This window comes from Cyanistes caeruleus, chromosome 26, assembly GCF_971803275.1.
Source record: "Cyanistes caeruleus chromosome 26, bCyaCae1.hap1.1, whole genome shotgun sequence".
NCBI lineage: Eukaryota > Metazoa > Chordata > Aves > Passeriformes > Paridae > Cyanistes > Cyanistes caeruleus.
Genome location: NC_141726.1, coordinates 2766311 through 2783030, shown reverse-complemented (window position 1 = coordinate 2783030; position 16720 = coordinate 2766311). Strand labels below are relative to the sequence as shown.

Sequence of the window (16720 nt, the reverse complement as noted above, 5' to 3'; positions counted from 1 at the left end):
ATCAGCCTGGAACGTGCAACAAAGATTGGGCTTTGCAAAGCAATTTTAGGCAGCGTGGCATCAAAGCAGAGCATAGGGTGTAGTTTTCCTCCCTTCAGAGTGCAGCAAGGAGACACCAGGAAGAGGAGGAGTCCTGGATATTGAGGGTGCTTTGGCTCTCCTCAAGATCCTTCTTCTTCCCTCTTCCATCTCCGGCCCTTTGATGCATTGGATGCTGTGACATCAGTCTGGCTTTGAAATATTTTTCTTCTCAGATGCAGAATTGAGTTAAAAAGAATATAGCTCTTTTCATTTATCAGCATCTGATAAGAGGGATGATTCATCCCGCTAAACCGTCTTGCTGGGAGCTGTCACTGTCCATGAGGGCAGCCGAGATCCAGGAGGAATGTCTATTACAGGCAGCAGTGGAGCTTGGAGCAGGAGCTCTGTGCCTGCCACTGAGCCAAGGCTGTGCTTCTTTTGCTCTCTGGATATAACCACTGATACACGGTAAATTAAAGTGTGACAAATGTTTGACATTTTCCACTTATTTCTATTCCTGGATTTTCTGCAATTAGATCACAGCTGAATTTTGTTCCTTATTCAGAGCTGCTCCCAAGCTCCCCCCCGCTGCCTTCTGAATAGATTTATTCTATTCATCCCATCTCTCTATTCCATTCATACACGGGAATGTAATCCCATCCATATCCCATTTCTGAGGTCCCTGTGACTGTGGTGGCTCACATCAGTGCCACTGATAGCTCTCCTGAGGGGCTGGGCAGAGGCTCCCATGGCACCTCCTTGGCTTTGCCCTGGACTGGGGGAGCTTCAGGACATCTCACGCTGCCCAGGACCACCGGGGAGGGGGAAAATGGGGATGGAGTGGAGGGAAAGACACCCTGTCTGCTGTGAAAGTTGATTTAGAACACAGAGAGAGCCAGGTCAGAGATCCTGGAACTGAACAAAAGGTTTGAATTAACAGAAACAGGAATTTGCAGAGTCTGTGGGATGTGGGTGAATGAAGCAGCAGAGGGAGATGAAGACTCCTCCTTGGAGCACAGTGGGTGTGTGCTCAGCACTGCAAGGGCCAGGAGGTGCTGGGAGGTTACAACCAAACCCAATTTTCGATTTAAAAAACCCTAACAGCAGGTTACCCTGCTGCCCTACCTTGCTGCATCAGCGCTCCCATCCCAAACCAGAAGCTGTTCAAGAGGGTGAAGTTGTTCTCCACAATGTCCGAGCCCGGGTTGCAGGGGTGGGCGTCGTACCACTCATAGGGGCTGAACCTGCAGCACACACGGAAATGAGAGCTTGTTATGGTGCCTTGGAGTGGCTGCCTGAAACAGAGCCCAGACAAGAATAAGAGAATAAAAGTGGGTATTTATTAAAGGCCTTCCATGGATACACCTTGGGCAGTCAGAAGCCTTGCAGGAGCTGCACCCAAGATGGACAATGGTCAGGAAATTTTCAGACAGATTAAGTTTGATCTATTTACTTATCAGGGGTTAATTCTCCAATTACAGCTTCAGGTAATGAAGTCACATACCCCCAGTTTGCTCCCCACTCCCTGATTCACTTTTGTTTATACTTTTGGGGTCTGAGGCTGTAGGGTGTCCTTGGATCTCAGGCCCAGAGGAATTGTTTAGTCTGACCAAAATGTGAAGACACATTTATATGGAGTTCAAAGCTGTGCACTAATGCAGTACAGGATCTGAACAATATAAAGGCTAAAATCTTAAGGCATCAGTTAGATAGATGGCAGGACAAGACCCTAAAGGAACTGGTAAAAAGGAGTCTAAATGCCTCTGGTGCAGCTGTGCAGGGGCTGCCATCCCTCTGGTGCACAGCTTTATAGAGAAAAAGGCAAATTCAGCTTCAGACAGCTCTAAGTCTGTGTCCTGCATTCTGGAAAGCAGAGACCTGGGAAGCCAAGTCATCCTGGGGTGTCTCAGGTGGCTTCCTCAGAGCCTTTGGTCACTTTGGATCTTCTCTTCAGTACTGTGTCCTACAACAGCACCAGGAGCACGTGATGGTGTGGTGGGATGGGGTGGGATGGGATGGGGTCCAGACATGTAACCTCTTGTGTGTAACAGTTTGAAAACATGGGGAAAAATGGCATTTTTGATTGACTGAGGGGAGGAGCCTCAGTCATTCTGCAGCAGCAACAGGGACAAACTGGTGTTTCAGGAGATTCTTCCACCAATGCACGTGGGAATCAGGGTGGGATTTAGGTCACTGCGAGAGTAGAACCTTCCACCATCCTGACAAGCAGGGATTTGGCCCAGCCAGGGCACTGGCAGAATGTGGTGACAGTTTGCTGTGGATTGCTGTGTCACTTGGCCCTGTGGTGGATAGTGGGAGAAACTTACTCCCTGTGGGGATGTATTTCCATGGATAGTCCTGCAGTTCTTGAGTAAAAATGAGGGAATTTTCTAGGAATATCTTTGCAAATTCTGCCTAAGATTGGCAGGAAAGCACCACTGGGAATGAGCTCGTTTAGCCAGAATCTGGGGAGGATGCTCAACAGGAGAGATGTTAATATTTTTAGAGCTGTTTATTTACATTTTCTGAGAGTCCCAAATTTTGCAGAGATTAAATTAAAAACGTAATTGGTATAATTGCTTTTGAACCAGGCATTAATTATCATCTCCGCTTCCTTCTGGAATCCCTGGAGATTCACAACAGCCCCTTCTCAAAGCCCAGCCCACAGCCTGTATCAGGAGATGTTTCCCTCTGTAGTTCTCCACCAGATGCGCCACCACCCAAGGAGACGGCTCACGGCTCAGTTCCAGGGGTGCCCTTGCTCAGACAGTTGGGTGTGTTTGGAGACTGGCCACAGCTCTCTGCCAGGACTCACCTGGCACTGAAACCTGCCCTGGGCACATGTCAGTGCGGGGCCGTGGTCCTGGCACGCGGGGGTCCGTGGGTGAAACCATCACTGAGGATGGGCAAGGCACAGCTCTCGTGGCTTTAGAGATTACCCTGGGCACAGCTGTCCCACTTTTTGCTTCTGTTTTCCACCTTCAAGGTACAGCCTGATGACCTCTCCTTTCCTCCCTGGTTTATCTCACCTTCCTGCAGTGGGGGCTGTTCCCTAGGCTGGGTTTGGGGTGTGGAACCACAGGTTCTGCTCAGGCTGCATCCTGACATTGCTGCTTGTTCATCCAGGGGATGGCTGGGCTGTCCTTACTGCTCACCCTCCTCTGCTCTCTAAATCAGAGGAAATCAGCAAGGAAACAAGAACCAGGCTGAACTCAGACCTGGCTTTGTATGCTGCTTATTCCTGGCTATGGATTCACACCAGAGGTGGATAAAGGATGGTGTCTTGGTCCTTTCTGTTGGATAAAGCCAAAGTTCAGGAATTAGATTAAAACTTTCTTGGGCTGCCAATGAAAGACTGAGAAAAAGAAAGGGAATGGGTAAGATCAATGAGCCTGGCAAGATGACACGCTGGAGAGCTTCAAGGTCTGAGCAAAAACCTACTGGTGCAGCTCAAATGACAGAGAAATATTCAGAAATCTGCAAAGCAGCAACAGCCTCCAGTGCTTCAGCAGAGAAACCATTAGTGGAAGCAGGAGGTAATGAAGGAAGGAGGGAGAGGAGCTCGTTGACCCCATACAGCCAGAGCTCAAATCAATGGGGGAACTCAGGATTCTCTGTGGCTGGCTTCCCTCATCCTCATGTGCACAGTGGGCTCTGAGAAATATTTCATCAAAAACTAGGATCAATCTTCTTTCAGTTTTTTTGGCAGAGAAATGGAAGCATTTTGAAGAAGTTTAAAAGATCTAACACAAGATACCTTTGAGTCTAAATGGAGTCCCTAGATAAATTTTCAATGGACGATTCAGTCCTCGCTGTGGTTAGGATGAAGATTAAACCCACCCACCCTGTCATGCAGCCAGAGGGGTTTGGTGTAATTTGGAGGCTGTGGGACCCTGAGGACAGGTGGCAGTTCAGGCCAGCCTGGCACCACAGCTCCCAGACACATCATCCCACAGAGCTGTGGGCACAGCCAGTGTTGGAGGCTCTCTGGGGACTGGGGGTGGGAGCAGGGACTCCATCAATAGTGAAGAAAGACTGATTAAAATGACAGATGGGCCAAATCCATCCTCTGCCTGTCTCTAAATGGTTCCTGAATCTGTTTTAAAGGAGGCATTAACCTATGGTTATAACATGAGCAGAGGGCTCTGGTGCCTAGTTCAGAAGACTCATGACTGTGAATTAAGGCTTTTCTATTTTGATTGTGGTTTTCTTCTGAAAATTGGATTTCAGAGGCCTTGCAAGGGTCAAAAGCAGATATTGTTTCCATTACTTCTGAATGCAATAAATATTTTCCCTGTGAAATCTCTTGCTTTCCATCTCTATGTGTTAAAAGACCATTCCTGAAGAATTTTAATTACCCCAAATATGTGGTGTTCTTTGAAAAAATGGAACGACATAAAAAATATCAGGAGCAAAACATGAAAGTGAAGCTGAAATTGCAATATTTTATGTGTTGAATTTAGTCCAAAAACTAGCCTGATAGGGAAAAATTGTTCTATTACATCATGATGTGATGCAGGGACATGCTGAGGCTCATTTGAGAATAAAACCTGAGACATAAGCCACAGCTCTTCAGGTTTTCATCCCTCAGCATCAGCCAAAAGCCCAGGTCAGGCAACACTGCTGTGCTAGGACAGAAATCCCTGTTTGTATAAAGTAGTGACTGAGGGACTTCACATCAGAGACTGTCTCAGCATTTCCTTCAGCCTTTCTGCAGAGTTTCATGTGCAGATACAATTTTCACATTTAACATGCTTTGAAAATGGGATCTGGACAATTTGGGCTGGATCTGGTCATTATGAGCTGGGAAAAATAAGCTCATAAATGTAAAATTGTGTATGAATTGTCACTGTAGGCCACACGAGCAGTCTGGTGCTGGTGCCATGGAAGGCAGCAGCGCTGTGGGAGCAGAGCCCACTCAAGCTGTGCCCTGCCTGCATGACAGGGATAGCTTGGAAGGGCTTTCTAGCAGCTTTCACAGCATTTTCCTGCTCGTGGTTACCTTGGGTTCATTTTCCTGGGGGAGAGTCTTGTGCTGCTGAGAGCACCTGGTTCTCTCTGGCACCCTTGGGTGAGGAAGCAGAGATAAGGGAGGAATTGCAACTGCAGCTGGAATCTGGATCATGTCCTCTGAGAGGAAAACACAATGCCCAGCTCTGCCCCTGTGCAGAGGAGGGACCAGAGGACATACCTGCCTTGCCATGCACATTTAATGTGCTTTGGAAGTGGGGTCTGGACAATTCGGGCTGGATCTGGCCAATAAGAGCTGGATAAAACAAACTCCTAATGTAAGCACTGCAGGTGCCCAGCTCACTCTGCTGCTCTATGTAATTAGGATATGACAGAGTGAGTGCAGGAAATCTGCTCTAAATGCTCCCCTGGATCTGAGGGATGCTGAAAATTGTAGATTTGTTGTATGATCAGGGTCAATGGAATCTGCTTGCTCCAGTTCTGTGTCTGATATTTCCTTTGACTCTCTAGTGTCAGTGGAGGAGGAAGGAAGGTTTGTGCTGGATGCTCCCGGGAAGGAAGCACAGCAGAGCTTCCTTGGGGAAGAGGGTCTGCATGGACCCAGGCAGCAGGGAGGGTTCTGAAACCCCCACTGGTATAAATTCAACAGGAAATAATGAGAAATGAGCATCAAACTGCAGAATCTTTCCTGGATATGGTGTTTATGCAAAATACTCCATTGAGGGCTGTGTGTGGTCACGGAGGGCATCTGCCTGCAGGAGAGGGCAAGTGCTTTGTTTTGATTTGGAAAGGTGAGATCTTGTATTGAGAGCAACCCTGGACTGTATCTCATCAAAGGCCCTGTGGAATTAACAAGCCATGCAAATGTATGCAAATTTTGCATTTAAACATGGAGGATTTAAACATGCTAATTAGATGCATATTAATTTTGTAAACAGACACATTGTCTGATCCATAGCAACGGCTTCTCCATTCTTTTGATATAGGGAGGGGTTTGTGTGAGCTTCACTGGTGGAGGGATCAGAGACATCAGTGGAAAATGGAGCAGGAGGTGGGAGCTCAGGAGCCAGGAGAGTCTGGGGAAGAGTGTGAGCAGTGCATGAATGGACAATGACAGAGGGCAGAACTACTCTTCGTACACCAGGAGGTGCTGACGAGATGGAAAGGCTGCAAAATTTCTAAAACCATGGAAGAAAGTCCATTTTAAAATTCTTTCAGACCGTGAGTGCGTGAAAGTGAGCGGGCAGCCCATGGTGATGGAGCAGAGGGGATCCAGTGGGGACAAGGGTTTGATGCCGCAGCTCCCAGCAAGGACCAGCGTCCCCTTACCTGGCTATGACAAAGAGCACACAGCTGACCCCCAGGTAGGCAAGGAGAATGTACATCCAGATGTCGGGAGAGAGAGGGTTGAGGAAGGAGAACACGCTGGGGTTGGTCCCGTTGGGCTTCCTGTACAGGATGCTGACCCCCAGGGTCATGAAGGGCTTGGAGAAGTCGATGGCTTTCTCCCGGACATGAGTGATGGTCAGAGGAGCCACGGCCAGGTCAGCTTTCTGCAAACAGCACAGAGGGAGGGGACACAGGCAGGGAGAAAGAAGGAGTTACAAACCCAGGTGTTTCCATCCCCTTGGAGACACCACAGCTCTCACACAGCAGAAACAGACCCCCAAAAAAACCCCCAATGTGCAGCCCTGGGGTTCCCCACTCTTGTTGCACACATGATTGACATTTGCTGTTAAATACAGATGTTGGGGGTACAGAGTTTGCTGTGAAATACAGATGCTAGGGGTATAATGTTAAAATAAAATACATAAAATACACCATAAAATACAGCACAACCAAATGGAGGCATTACAGCCCCTGCAGCTTGTGCCCCAATGCAATGAGCTCCTCTGAAATGGTCAAAAAAAATCCAATTTTACAGTGTTCTAAAGTGTCAGTGACCCTTGTTGTGCTTGCTCCTTGCCACAAAACTCTACAACAGTGAGTAGGCTGTGTACAGACCCTGCTACTGGCAGTGGTGGTTTGTTGTTGTTGTTGTTGTTGTTGTTGTTGTCCTTCTGTTCATTTGTTCTGCCTGTCACACTGATGCAAGAGGATAGGAGGGTGTGGAGGAAGGCTGCTCTGGATGGAGATGAGGTGAAGTAAAAAATTCAATTCCTTTTCCCTCGGTCATTTCATGATACGTCTTGAGAAGCTCATTCTGAGGCAAGAATGCTCAGTGCCTGCACTGTGTGGAGGGGAGACCCTCTGAGGAAACACTATTTAATGATGGAGTCCTCAGCCCATCCTGCTGGAGTGGTCTGAGCTCCATGAAGAATTTCAGCTGAACATATTCTTTATCCTGACATCTTATATTAATTGTGTTTGCTTCTATTATTTCTGTTATTTATTAATTTCTGTGCTAATTCAACAAGTGACTATATATACCCTCTTTCTGTTGGTTAAGAGCTGCATTCATTCCTCTCACTACACATTCATCCAGGTTCTTAAAAGCCACACATAAATACATCCAAGGTTTCCTCAATATCATCTTGCTTGAGCTTTGCAAATCATTCTTTGCGATTGTGAACTTTTGAGGAAACACAGACACATAAATTACAGTTCTGAAGTTAAGCAGAACCTCCCCCCATGCCAGGAGCCTGGGCGAGATTTATTTAACATCTGGTTCTGAAAATTAAAATTCTAAATTACCCACGAGTGATAATTACCTAGAGATACAGTAGATTTGTCATTATTCATGAACTTTAAATCAATACTGGCTGGGACATACTTTGCTTCAGCAGGAACTGGGGGTTCACTGTAGGAACCAGAGCAGATCCCTGGCCTGTGCTGGGGGTAAAGCTTGTATGGTTCCATTTGACCTTGCCAATCTTTGATGAAAGTCAGTGCAATATTTACAAATAGAGGAATCAGAGTCTTTTACTTTAGTAAGAGTCTCTAGATGAGCTTTTGTCCATTTACATGAGTGTGTGTTTGTGTGTGTTTGTGTGTGTAAGGGACCCCTCCAATGAGTGCAGCCTAACAGCTCCTGAACAGAGACCTTCAGGAATTATATAACAAGGGTAAAAATGATGTATTTTTTGTTCTAAAGTGGTTCTCCAGCTGCACCCTGGTTGGTTTCTTTTCCTTCTCACTTTGCAAATGGAAATACATTTTTACATCAGCCTGGTACAGGAAGAGCCCATTTCAGTCACTGGCATTTGTCAAAACTTGTGGAAAATGGGAACAGTATTTTCCCAGGGAGTCCATTGTGCCAGCTGTGGTTGTGGTGACATGGACAGAAGCTGAAGGGGGTTGGAAGTGGATGGGCATTGGTGGCTGCCCAGCCTGAAGTGGGGATGTTCTGCATCCTTGGGACCTTCCTGGCAGGTTTAGAGCTTGGCTGTTCCCACCACCTTACAGCACACCTGGAAATTTTGGCTGAGTGCTCCCCACAGTTACAAGGCAGAAATGGCAAAAGAAATGCAGCATTTTCCCTTCTCCATCACTTCTGTGTGGGTGTCCTGACTCACCAGGGAAAAGCAAAGAAGATGTTGAAGGATTTGGCTATGGGTTTTTCTGAAGGTGGGAGCAAATGTTCTGTGGTCAGAGCTCGCTGGCAATGGCCATGATGAGGGATCCTCAGCCAAATTTGTAAGAATGATACCGTGAACTAAAGAACGGCCTGGAGCTTGTGCTTTGCCACAGAAAATGAAGAGAGAGAAATCTGCATGGATACCCAGGGGTCCAACTGCTTTCAGCATAGAAATAAAATTTAACTGTGCCATTCCAGCAGCTGATGTGCTCCCAGCCCTGTGTCCTCCCAGGGAATGTCACATTCAGGCAGGACAGAGCACAGATTCAGGAGCCTGGGATGGGGTGTGTCCTGAGTAGTTGGAGGCAGCACAGTGCTGCACTTCCATATCCTTTTTATCAATGCAGATTTTTCTGAAGGTGGCTTCTAATTAAGGGTTTGCTGACAGAGAGGATCTAAATCAAACCCACCAAGGGTGAAGCTTTGATTTGTCATGCTCTGACATTCCAAACTGGGCAGTCAATTACCAGACTCTGTCTGCTTCCTTTACTCAGCCCTGACTCTTGCGCTGTTGCACAGTCAAGTGGGTTTTATTAAAGATGAGGATTTAGAGCAAGTGCCAGTGGCTTCAAGACCCTTGTCCAGCAAAACCACTTAAGCCTGCGCCTCTGTTTTACTGGCGCTCACACGTCTTCCAAGTCTTGTGCCTGTTCTTAAGTGTTCTGCTGAATTGAGGCCAAAAAGATGAATTCTGCCGAGGCAGCTACACAATCAAATGCAGACACTTCTGCAACACACCTCCAAGGGTTTGGATCTCCTTGTTCACCCAGTTACAGCATTCCACTTGGCTGGAACAGCTGTGGGTTCACTGGGCGTTCAGCACAGGGATGACTGTATTCACTGCAGAGATATTTGGCTTCCATCAGAAAATGCCACATTTTCTGAGAGAGAAATCTTCTCTCCAAGTTCTCAGTTATCAGGGAGATGTGGCCTGTGGGTCAGGACAGCTCTTGTGCAGCCATGGGCACTGTGGGAATCCTGCAGTGCCTGACCTCTGCCAGAGCCAACCCGTGGGCAGTGGCTGGTCATGGCAGAGTCCACCAACAGTATAAGCACCAAGATAAATATTTATTCAGGAAAATAAGCTGCCTCTGTGCTTATTTTGCCCATCTGAGTAAGGTATTTACATAAACTAATCATATGTGTGTTGCCTGAGAGACAGAAATAGTGTGTGTGTTTCACTGATTTGTTACCCAGGCCTGGTGCTGTCATCCCTTGGTCTCTCTTGCCACTGCCATGCTGGGGCTTCTGCCCTGGCTCCTCTCTCTGCTTCCTCCTCTCCTTGCTTGGCTGCTATGCCCTGCTCCCGCTCCCTGTCCCCATGGTCTGCCTGGCTCAAAACCTGCATCTCCCCACACCTTTCCCTGCAGCACAGCATTGTCCTGTGTGGGATGAGGAGCCAGGCACGGCTGAGGCAGCTCAAGGCTCAGAGAGGGGAGGCTGCTGCTGGGGCAGGTGTGGGAGTGCTCTCTGGGAGAGCCCTGTGCCTGCCCAGGGGCAGGGGAGCTCTCACTGGCAGCAGGGATGCTCAGGGCGGGTAGGGTCAGTGCTATCTGTCTGACTCCAGCTCTTAACGGCTGCTCTCCCAATCTCAGTCCTCATTTAGACATAATTTTTGTCAATGGATTTATTCAATATCTGGGGTGAATTAAGAACAGATGTCAGCAGGAAAAACCTAGCTGTGAGCTGAAAGGTAGGAATGAGGGCCATGAGGTCCTGTTGGGGCTTTTGTAATTTTCACTTTAAGGGAGATCTCCAGTGTTGGAACTGCCATTAATTGTACCTGAGGGATGTGAAGGCTGGAGGATTCCAGTGTGAGACTGGCACTACTTTGAGAGACAAGCCCTATCCTATGGATTTCTGGCAGGTGAACCTTCCAGCAAGGGGCAGAGACACCTGCTGAGGCACACAAAGAACTCGGGGCTCCCAATATACACATCCTTCACCTGGATCCCTGAGTGCCACCCAGTTATGAATCCACCATCCATCCAGTAATGATCTGAGCACAAAAAGAAAAGCTTTTCTTTTCATTCTGGCTTATTTCCATCCCATTCCTAGCACTGAGTGTCTCACCAAAAGGTGGAGGACATTTCATCCAACGAAATTGTTTAGCCCCAGTTCATGAGGCTTGAGATAAAACATCCACCAGTGTAGGAGCATTAATGGGGAGCTGGCAGTGCAGTGCAATATGTATTTCTGCCAGAATATACTGTCAGTAAATGCCCACTTATTGTGGAATTGTTAAATCAACTGTCAGGAATCGTCCCTAAGGATGGATATTACAACTCCTCCTCAGTTACCATTGGCAGGGATTTCCATTAGAAACCCCAGTATTTGCCACATCTTTTATTCCTACCTGAAGCTGCAGATTGAATGGCAATGTGATGTGCACTGTCGTAGCAGAAGACAAGTTTTATTTGTGAACAAGCTTGTGCAAAATGTCCAGAACAATTCATTCTGCTGGTTTTATGGGATTCTGCTCACAAACAATAGGGAAGATTTGCAGGCGTTGCTTTGCCAGACAACTGGAATTTATAAATCAGAACGGATGGTCCACGGTGTGCAGTGGAGCTTTGCTTGTATCAGTAATAATTTCTATGAATAAACATCAATAGCAGTTCACTGCTGCTGAAAGGAGGAGGTTTGCCAGTTGTCAGGCTCCCTGTTTGTTATGAATAAAGGGCTCAGGAGCTTCTCTGCATCACCTGGGTTCCCCAGACCTCCCTGAATACCTGAGTTCAGCTCTCATGGCCCTTCTGATCAAGGCTTCTCTGCGGGAATGGCCAGAGGGGTGACAATAAGCAGTGGACTGTGGTAAGGAGAGAGGCTACTTCTCCAGGGAATGAACTGAACTCCTCCAAACAGGGACTTTTTGTGCTGAGGATGAGCAGCAGATGAAAGGCAGCAGGGCAGGGCTGTTGCATTCAGCTGCATGAGGCTGTTGTCTCTGGATCTGCTACTGGGGACCTGGCGGACAGGGTCGTGCTGTGGCTTCTCTGATTGCTGTTGCTTTTCCTGTTTATGCTTAAGGCCAGACTAGAAACACAGGGATTTTACAAAGGATTATAGCCCGAGGCATCCCTGCCTGTGGCCAGACGTGTCTGGATCAGAGAGAGTGGAGGGGGAGGATTCGTGACTGCATCACGAAGATGTGCTCCCAACACTGTGCTGTGTAAACACCTGTCCTGGCACCTGATTCACCTTTGGGGCACTGACTTTTGGGGATTTACCCCTTTGGTGACAGCACCTTTGTCCCCAGACACTGCTGACAGGCACCCACCTGGGCCACCCTCACCCAGTTACTCTGAGAGGCATCTCCAGCCCAGTGAAGGCCATCCCAAGGGACAGGTGCCCCTTGCTTTGCCCATCTCCTCCTCTCCAAATTTCAGCCCCAGCTCAGGCTGAGTTGGCCAATTCCTGGTGCAGAATCTGCCGCTTCCACAGCTCCTAAGCCCTCTGAGCTACAATAATTACCATTTTAGCCTCTCACTTCACCCCAGGAGCACCCCCTGCTCTGCACAGGTCAGTCAGGGAGGCCACACCAGCTCAGCCCACCTGTGTCACAGCACCCTGGAGGGCTCCAGCTCCTGAGCTAAGGGGGTCTTGAGCAATGCAATGACTTTCTGCACTGAATTAATCCTGGCCTGGGTATTTGGACCTCACAAAATCCTGCCTGCTTCATGCTCCCACCTGAATGATTCTGTTTGTTTATGAGAAGGAGACACTGAACACAGAGGAAAGCCATCTCAGATATCAAACTCTAGATGTGGGCATCCCTGTTTTCAGCACTACAACTTGATTTGAATGCTGTCTCTAATGCTTTTCCTCCTGGGTGTGAAATAAGCTTGATCTTGCCTGTTGCAATGTCCATGGGTTGTGCCTTTCCCCACATCATGGAAAGATGCTGCTGAGGAAGGGCCCATCTGGTTGTAATTTCACTTTCTGAGGCTTTATGTAAACACTGTTATAAAGGATACAGATAAAGGAGCTCATGGCTTCACGTGGGGCCTGGGCAGGCACAAGTCCAGCCATGCAGGACAGAGCACAGAGCTGCACCTCAGTGTTAAGAGCACAACTTGAAAGAAAGAGGAGGTTTGGCCCTTTCCTGCTGCTGTGTGTTCATTTAATAGTTAAATTTTAAATAATTATTGAAGAAATACTACAATGCAGATTTGACCATGAATTTTGTGTTATTTAATGAGGATGCTCCCCAAATCTCCTTCTTGTCTATCTCAGTTAGCCGACTACAGCTTTGGGAATGGCTGAAGCCTCCTGGGAGCCCTGTGGTGTCTTGCAGGACACAGGAAGTGACATGGTTTGGGCTGAATGACCGTCTGGCCTCTATTCCCTTTGAAGGGATTTGCTCCCTGTGAGCCCTGCAGTGCAGTGAGAGCTCCAGACCCTCTTCCCATCAGTGGGAGAGCTCCAAAGCCCATTCCCATCAGTGGGAGAGCTCCAGACCCTCTTCCCAGCAGTGGATGAGCTCCAGAGCCTGTTCCCAGCAGCAGGAGAGTGCCAGAGCCCGTTCCCAGCAGTGGGTGAGCTCCAGAGCCCATTCCCAGCAGTGGGAGAGCTCCAGACCCTCTTCCCAGCAGTGGGAGAGCTCCAGAGCCCATTCCCATCAGTGGGAGAGCTCCAGAGCCCGTTCCCAGCAGTGGGTGAGCTCCAGAGCCCGTTCCCAGCAGTGGATGAGCTCCAGAGCCCATTCCCAGCAGTGGGTGAGCTCCAGACCTGTTTCCAGCAGTGGGTGAGCTCCAGAGCCCGTTCCCAGCAGTGGATGAGCTCCAGAGCCCGTTCCCAGCAGTGGGTGAGCTCCAGAGCCCATTCCCAGCAGTGGGTGAGCTCCAGAGCCCATTCCCAGCAGCAGGAGAATGCCAGAGCCCATTCCCAGCAGTGGATGAGCTCCAGAGCCCATTCCCAGCAGTGGGTGAGCTCCAGAGCCCGTTCCCAGCAGTGGGTGAGCTCCAGAGCCCGTTCCCAGCAGCGGGGCTGGGCAGAGGAGCCGTATCCCAGGGGGCTGTGCCGAGGGGCACAGCAGCCACTTGGTGTCAGTTCTGATCTGTGTCACACATATCACTCAGAGCAGCAAAGCACCGGCGCTTTCTGCTGGGAAGCCTGTTCCGCTGGGACACTGCCACTCATCTAACTTGGCAAGGCTGTTGTGTAAGAGGCTCTAAAATCTGTATTTTGAGCTGCATGGAGTTTTCCAGAAGGAAAAGCACCAAGGCAGGTTTGTGGAGCTGGTGGTATGTTCCCCCATGAGATGGTGTCCTCCTCCCCAGAGCTGTCCTGACCTGCCCTTGCTGCTCTCCTGCTCCCTGGGCCAAGGCAGCCGAGGGCTGCAGCGCTTGCTGCAAACTGATTAAGCTTCACTTTGTCCCTATAAGGGACATAATCATTATCATCTGCATTTCACAGATGCAGGAAGAGTGCACAGAAGCAATGTCCAATGTCATTTAGGGGGGAGAAGGCAGATCTGGAAGCCCAGCCCAGCTCCTGAGCCACTCATCAGTCCCAGCCAGTGCTTGACTCTCCACACACCACAGTGACTCACCCAGCAAACTCATTCTTCTCCCATGAATGGTAAGAGCATCACAGCTCTACAGAGGATTTTTTGGTGTCTTTCCTGCTTAGGCCGTGGATTCAGAATGCAGCCAGGACCTGGAGGTGATCAAGGGCTGTCCCACTTGAGCAGGACACTCAGGAGGAGAGCGCTCTGCACTGCCTGCACTGCTGCCTGTGCTGCAGAGAGCAGGGATTCTTTTTGTCCTTAGCTTTTTCCCTTCTCTGGGAATCAGATATTCATAAAAACACCAGCTTTCCTCACCTCCATAACTGGGCCCTTGGGATCACAGGTTGTGCTGGAGGCAAGATATCTAATTAGGAAACTGAGCAACCTCTGGCCGCGAGTGGCAGTTTCAGACTCGGTGATGCTTTGGCAGCTGTGGGAGCAAAGCTGCTGCAACAGGTTCCCTGGGCTTTAATGGGCTTCTGGAAGTGGCCATGGAAGGAGAAGCACAGCTGCTGAGTGACAGAGGGAGCTCTGTGTCCCAGGAGATTTTAGAAAATAAGTTCCTCTTACAGAAAATAAAAAATGAAACTGTCCAGTGCACACCTGCTCCCTCAGTCTGGATAGCTCCTCTGGCTTGGGCCGTGTCTGGGACATGCCTGGGATCCCCAAGCTGTTGTGCCCTTGCCCATGTTTGTCCCTGGGGGTGAGAGCAGCTTGTGCTGCCAGCCCAGGACAGCCAGTGTGCCCCAGTCTGTCGCAATGTGTGAGAGGCTGTGCCTGCAGCCAGAGTCCGTTGCTGTGCTGGGAGAACGGTCGCTTTCAGGAATTTCAAATGAATATTTGCAAGAGACAGAAACAGGGATATTCTTCTGGCAACCCGTGTGACAAGGAGCCAGGTGGGGTCAGGAGCTCGCTGTGGGTATTGTGAGCCCACAGAAATAGAACCCGTCCCACCCCAGAGAGCCAGCCCAGAGACAGCTCTAGGGACAGCTCCAGGGGCAGCTCCAGGGACAGCTCCAGGACATCTCCAGGGATAGCCTGGCACCGCCTGGCACAGTCAACCCTCAGCAGTCACCCACAGGCTCACTTACATGGTCGATGAGCTCCTTGATCATGCCATTCCACTGCCCCTTCTCATCCTGTGCCCCGTATTTGCCATCCTCCACCAGACGGATCTCGTAGGAGAAGCCCAGGATGATGGCCAGCTCCTTCAGGAGGTCTATGCAGTAGCCCTCAAAGCGGTCATTCCCAAACAGGGCGGTGTCGGACTTACGGAACATGACAAAGGGCTCCTCCTGCACAGGGAAAGCAAAAAGTCCTTGTTCAGGGTCAGCTTGGAGGCAGGGCCACCTCTGCTGGTCAGCCCGAGCCGCCAGGCACCAGCTCTCCAGGCAGGGCTGGCACTGTGACATGTTGGGAATAAATTAACTTTGCACAGCACATCAGCTAATTAGCAACCTTGTTTACCCCACAAAATTTAATTTTGTCTCTTCTGAGCAGCCAACTGTTTTCCATTTGGTAGGATTTCAGGGAGAAAAATAACCATTTCATGCTCTGAAAATGAAGTGTTAGACACAGTAAAAGAGGGGGAGGAAGAACTCACCCCTGAGCCCTGGCACCTGCCATTCAGCACAGCCAGCAGCAAGCTGGGGGGTGAAATTCAGGGTGAGGGAGCTGAAAGTAGCTGGGGTCACCCCAAAACCTCCCCACTCAGCTCAGTGGCTCTCCTCTGTGCTGGCACTACCTTATGGACAAGGGGCCCTGCTACTGCCCAGGGAAACTGTGCTGCTCTTCTGGCTGAGCCATAGCAGAGCTGAGCAGCAGCACAGGGGACAGCAGCTAATGCAGTGACCTGTGCATCCCTCCCCTCGAGCAGGGGCTGGCAGGTGAAGTCACACAGCAAAGTCCAGCATCTGTTGGTGCCTCTCAGGCTTGGGCAGCCACCGAGGATGAGGAACACTTAGGAGCCTGAGGGAAAAACGTGTGGAGGCAAATGGAAAAAAGGTGGTGGGCAGCAGGCAAGAGCTGGAGGGCAAGAGGAGGGTGAGGTCCCTACAGCGAGTCCCTGGCTCACACTGGGGGTGTCTGCAGGGCTCCTGTCCTCGCTGTGGGGTGACCAGCAAGGGAGGGTGAGAGCAGGCTGTGCTTTGTGCTTTGTGCCAGCAAACACCCTCTGTGATTTTGCTCAGGTGCAAGGGGGGCTTGAAGAGATGGGAGGGCAGGTCTGGAGCCCTCATTAGAGCCCTGTGTCTGGTTTGGCAAGGCATTGATGCTCTGAGGAGGGGGCTCAGGTGGATCTGTACCAGCCTGGTCTGTGCCCACCTGCCAGCCCCCAGCTCTGCCCTGGGGCTCTTTGCTCACACAGTGGGGCAGGGGGTGCTCCTTTGGCCCAGCAGCAGGATCAGGTGGGGATGTGGCAGCGCATGAAGCCCCATTTGCAGAGCTCCAAAGCCCAGCTGATCACATCATGCCCATGGAGTTTCACTTGGCTCAGCTCAATCCTGCGCTCCCCCAACGCCTCCTCGGCTTTCTGCTCTGGAATTAGTGCTTTGTTTGTGAATCAACTGAATCTATGGATCTCCATATAAATACACCCGCTCCAAAGCAGCCATAAAGCACTATTAATTTTGGGAAGCGCT

General features: G+C 49.7%; 1 protein-coding gene across 1 annotated transcript in view; it reads right to left on the bottom strand.

Moving 5' to 3' along the window:
- The window catches only part of GRIK3 (glutamate ionotropic receptor kainate type subunit 3), a 113123-nt gene that overhangs the window by 13693 nt on the left and 82710 nt on the right, over positions 1-16720 (bottom strand). Inside the window, exons 10-12 of the mRNA XM_086863209.1 lie at positions 15173-15376; positions 6322-6545; positions 1147-1265 (exon numbers count right to left, since the gene is read on the bottom strand). Of these exons, the coding sequence (XP_086719335.1) occupies positions 1147-1265; positions 6322-6545; positions 15173-15376 (547 nt within the window). The remainder of the gene's footprint in view (positions 1-1146; positions 1266-6321; positions 6546-15172; positions 15377-16720) is intronic.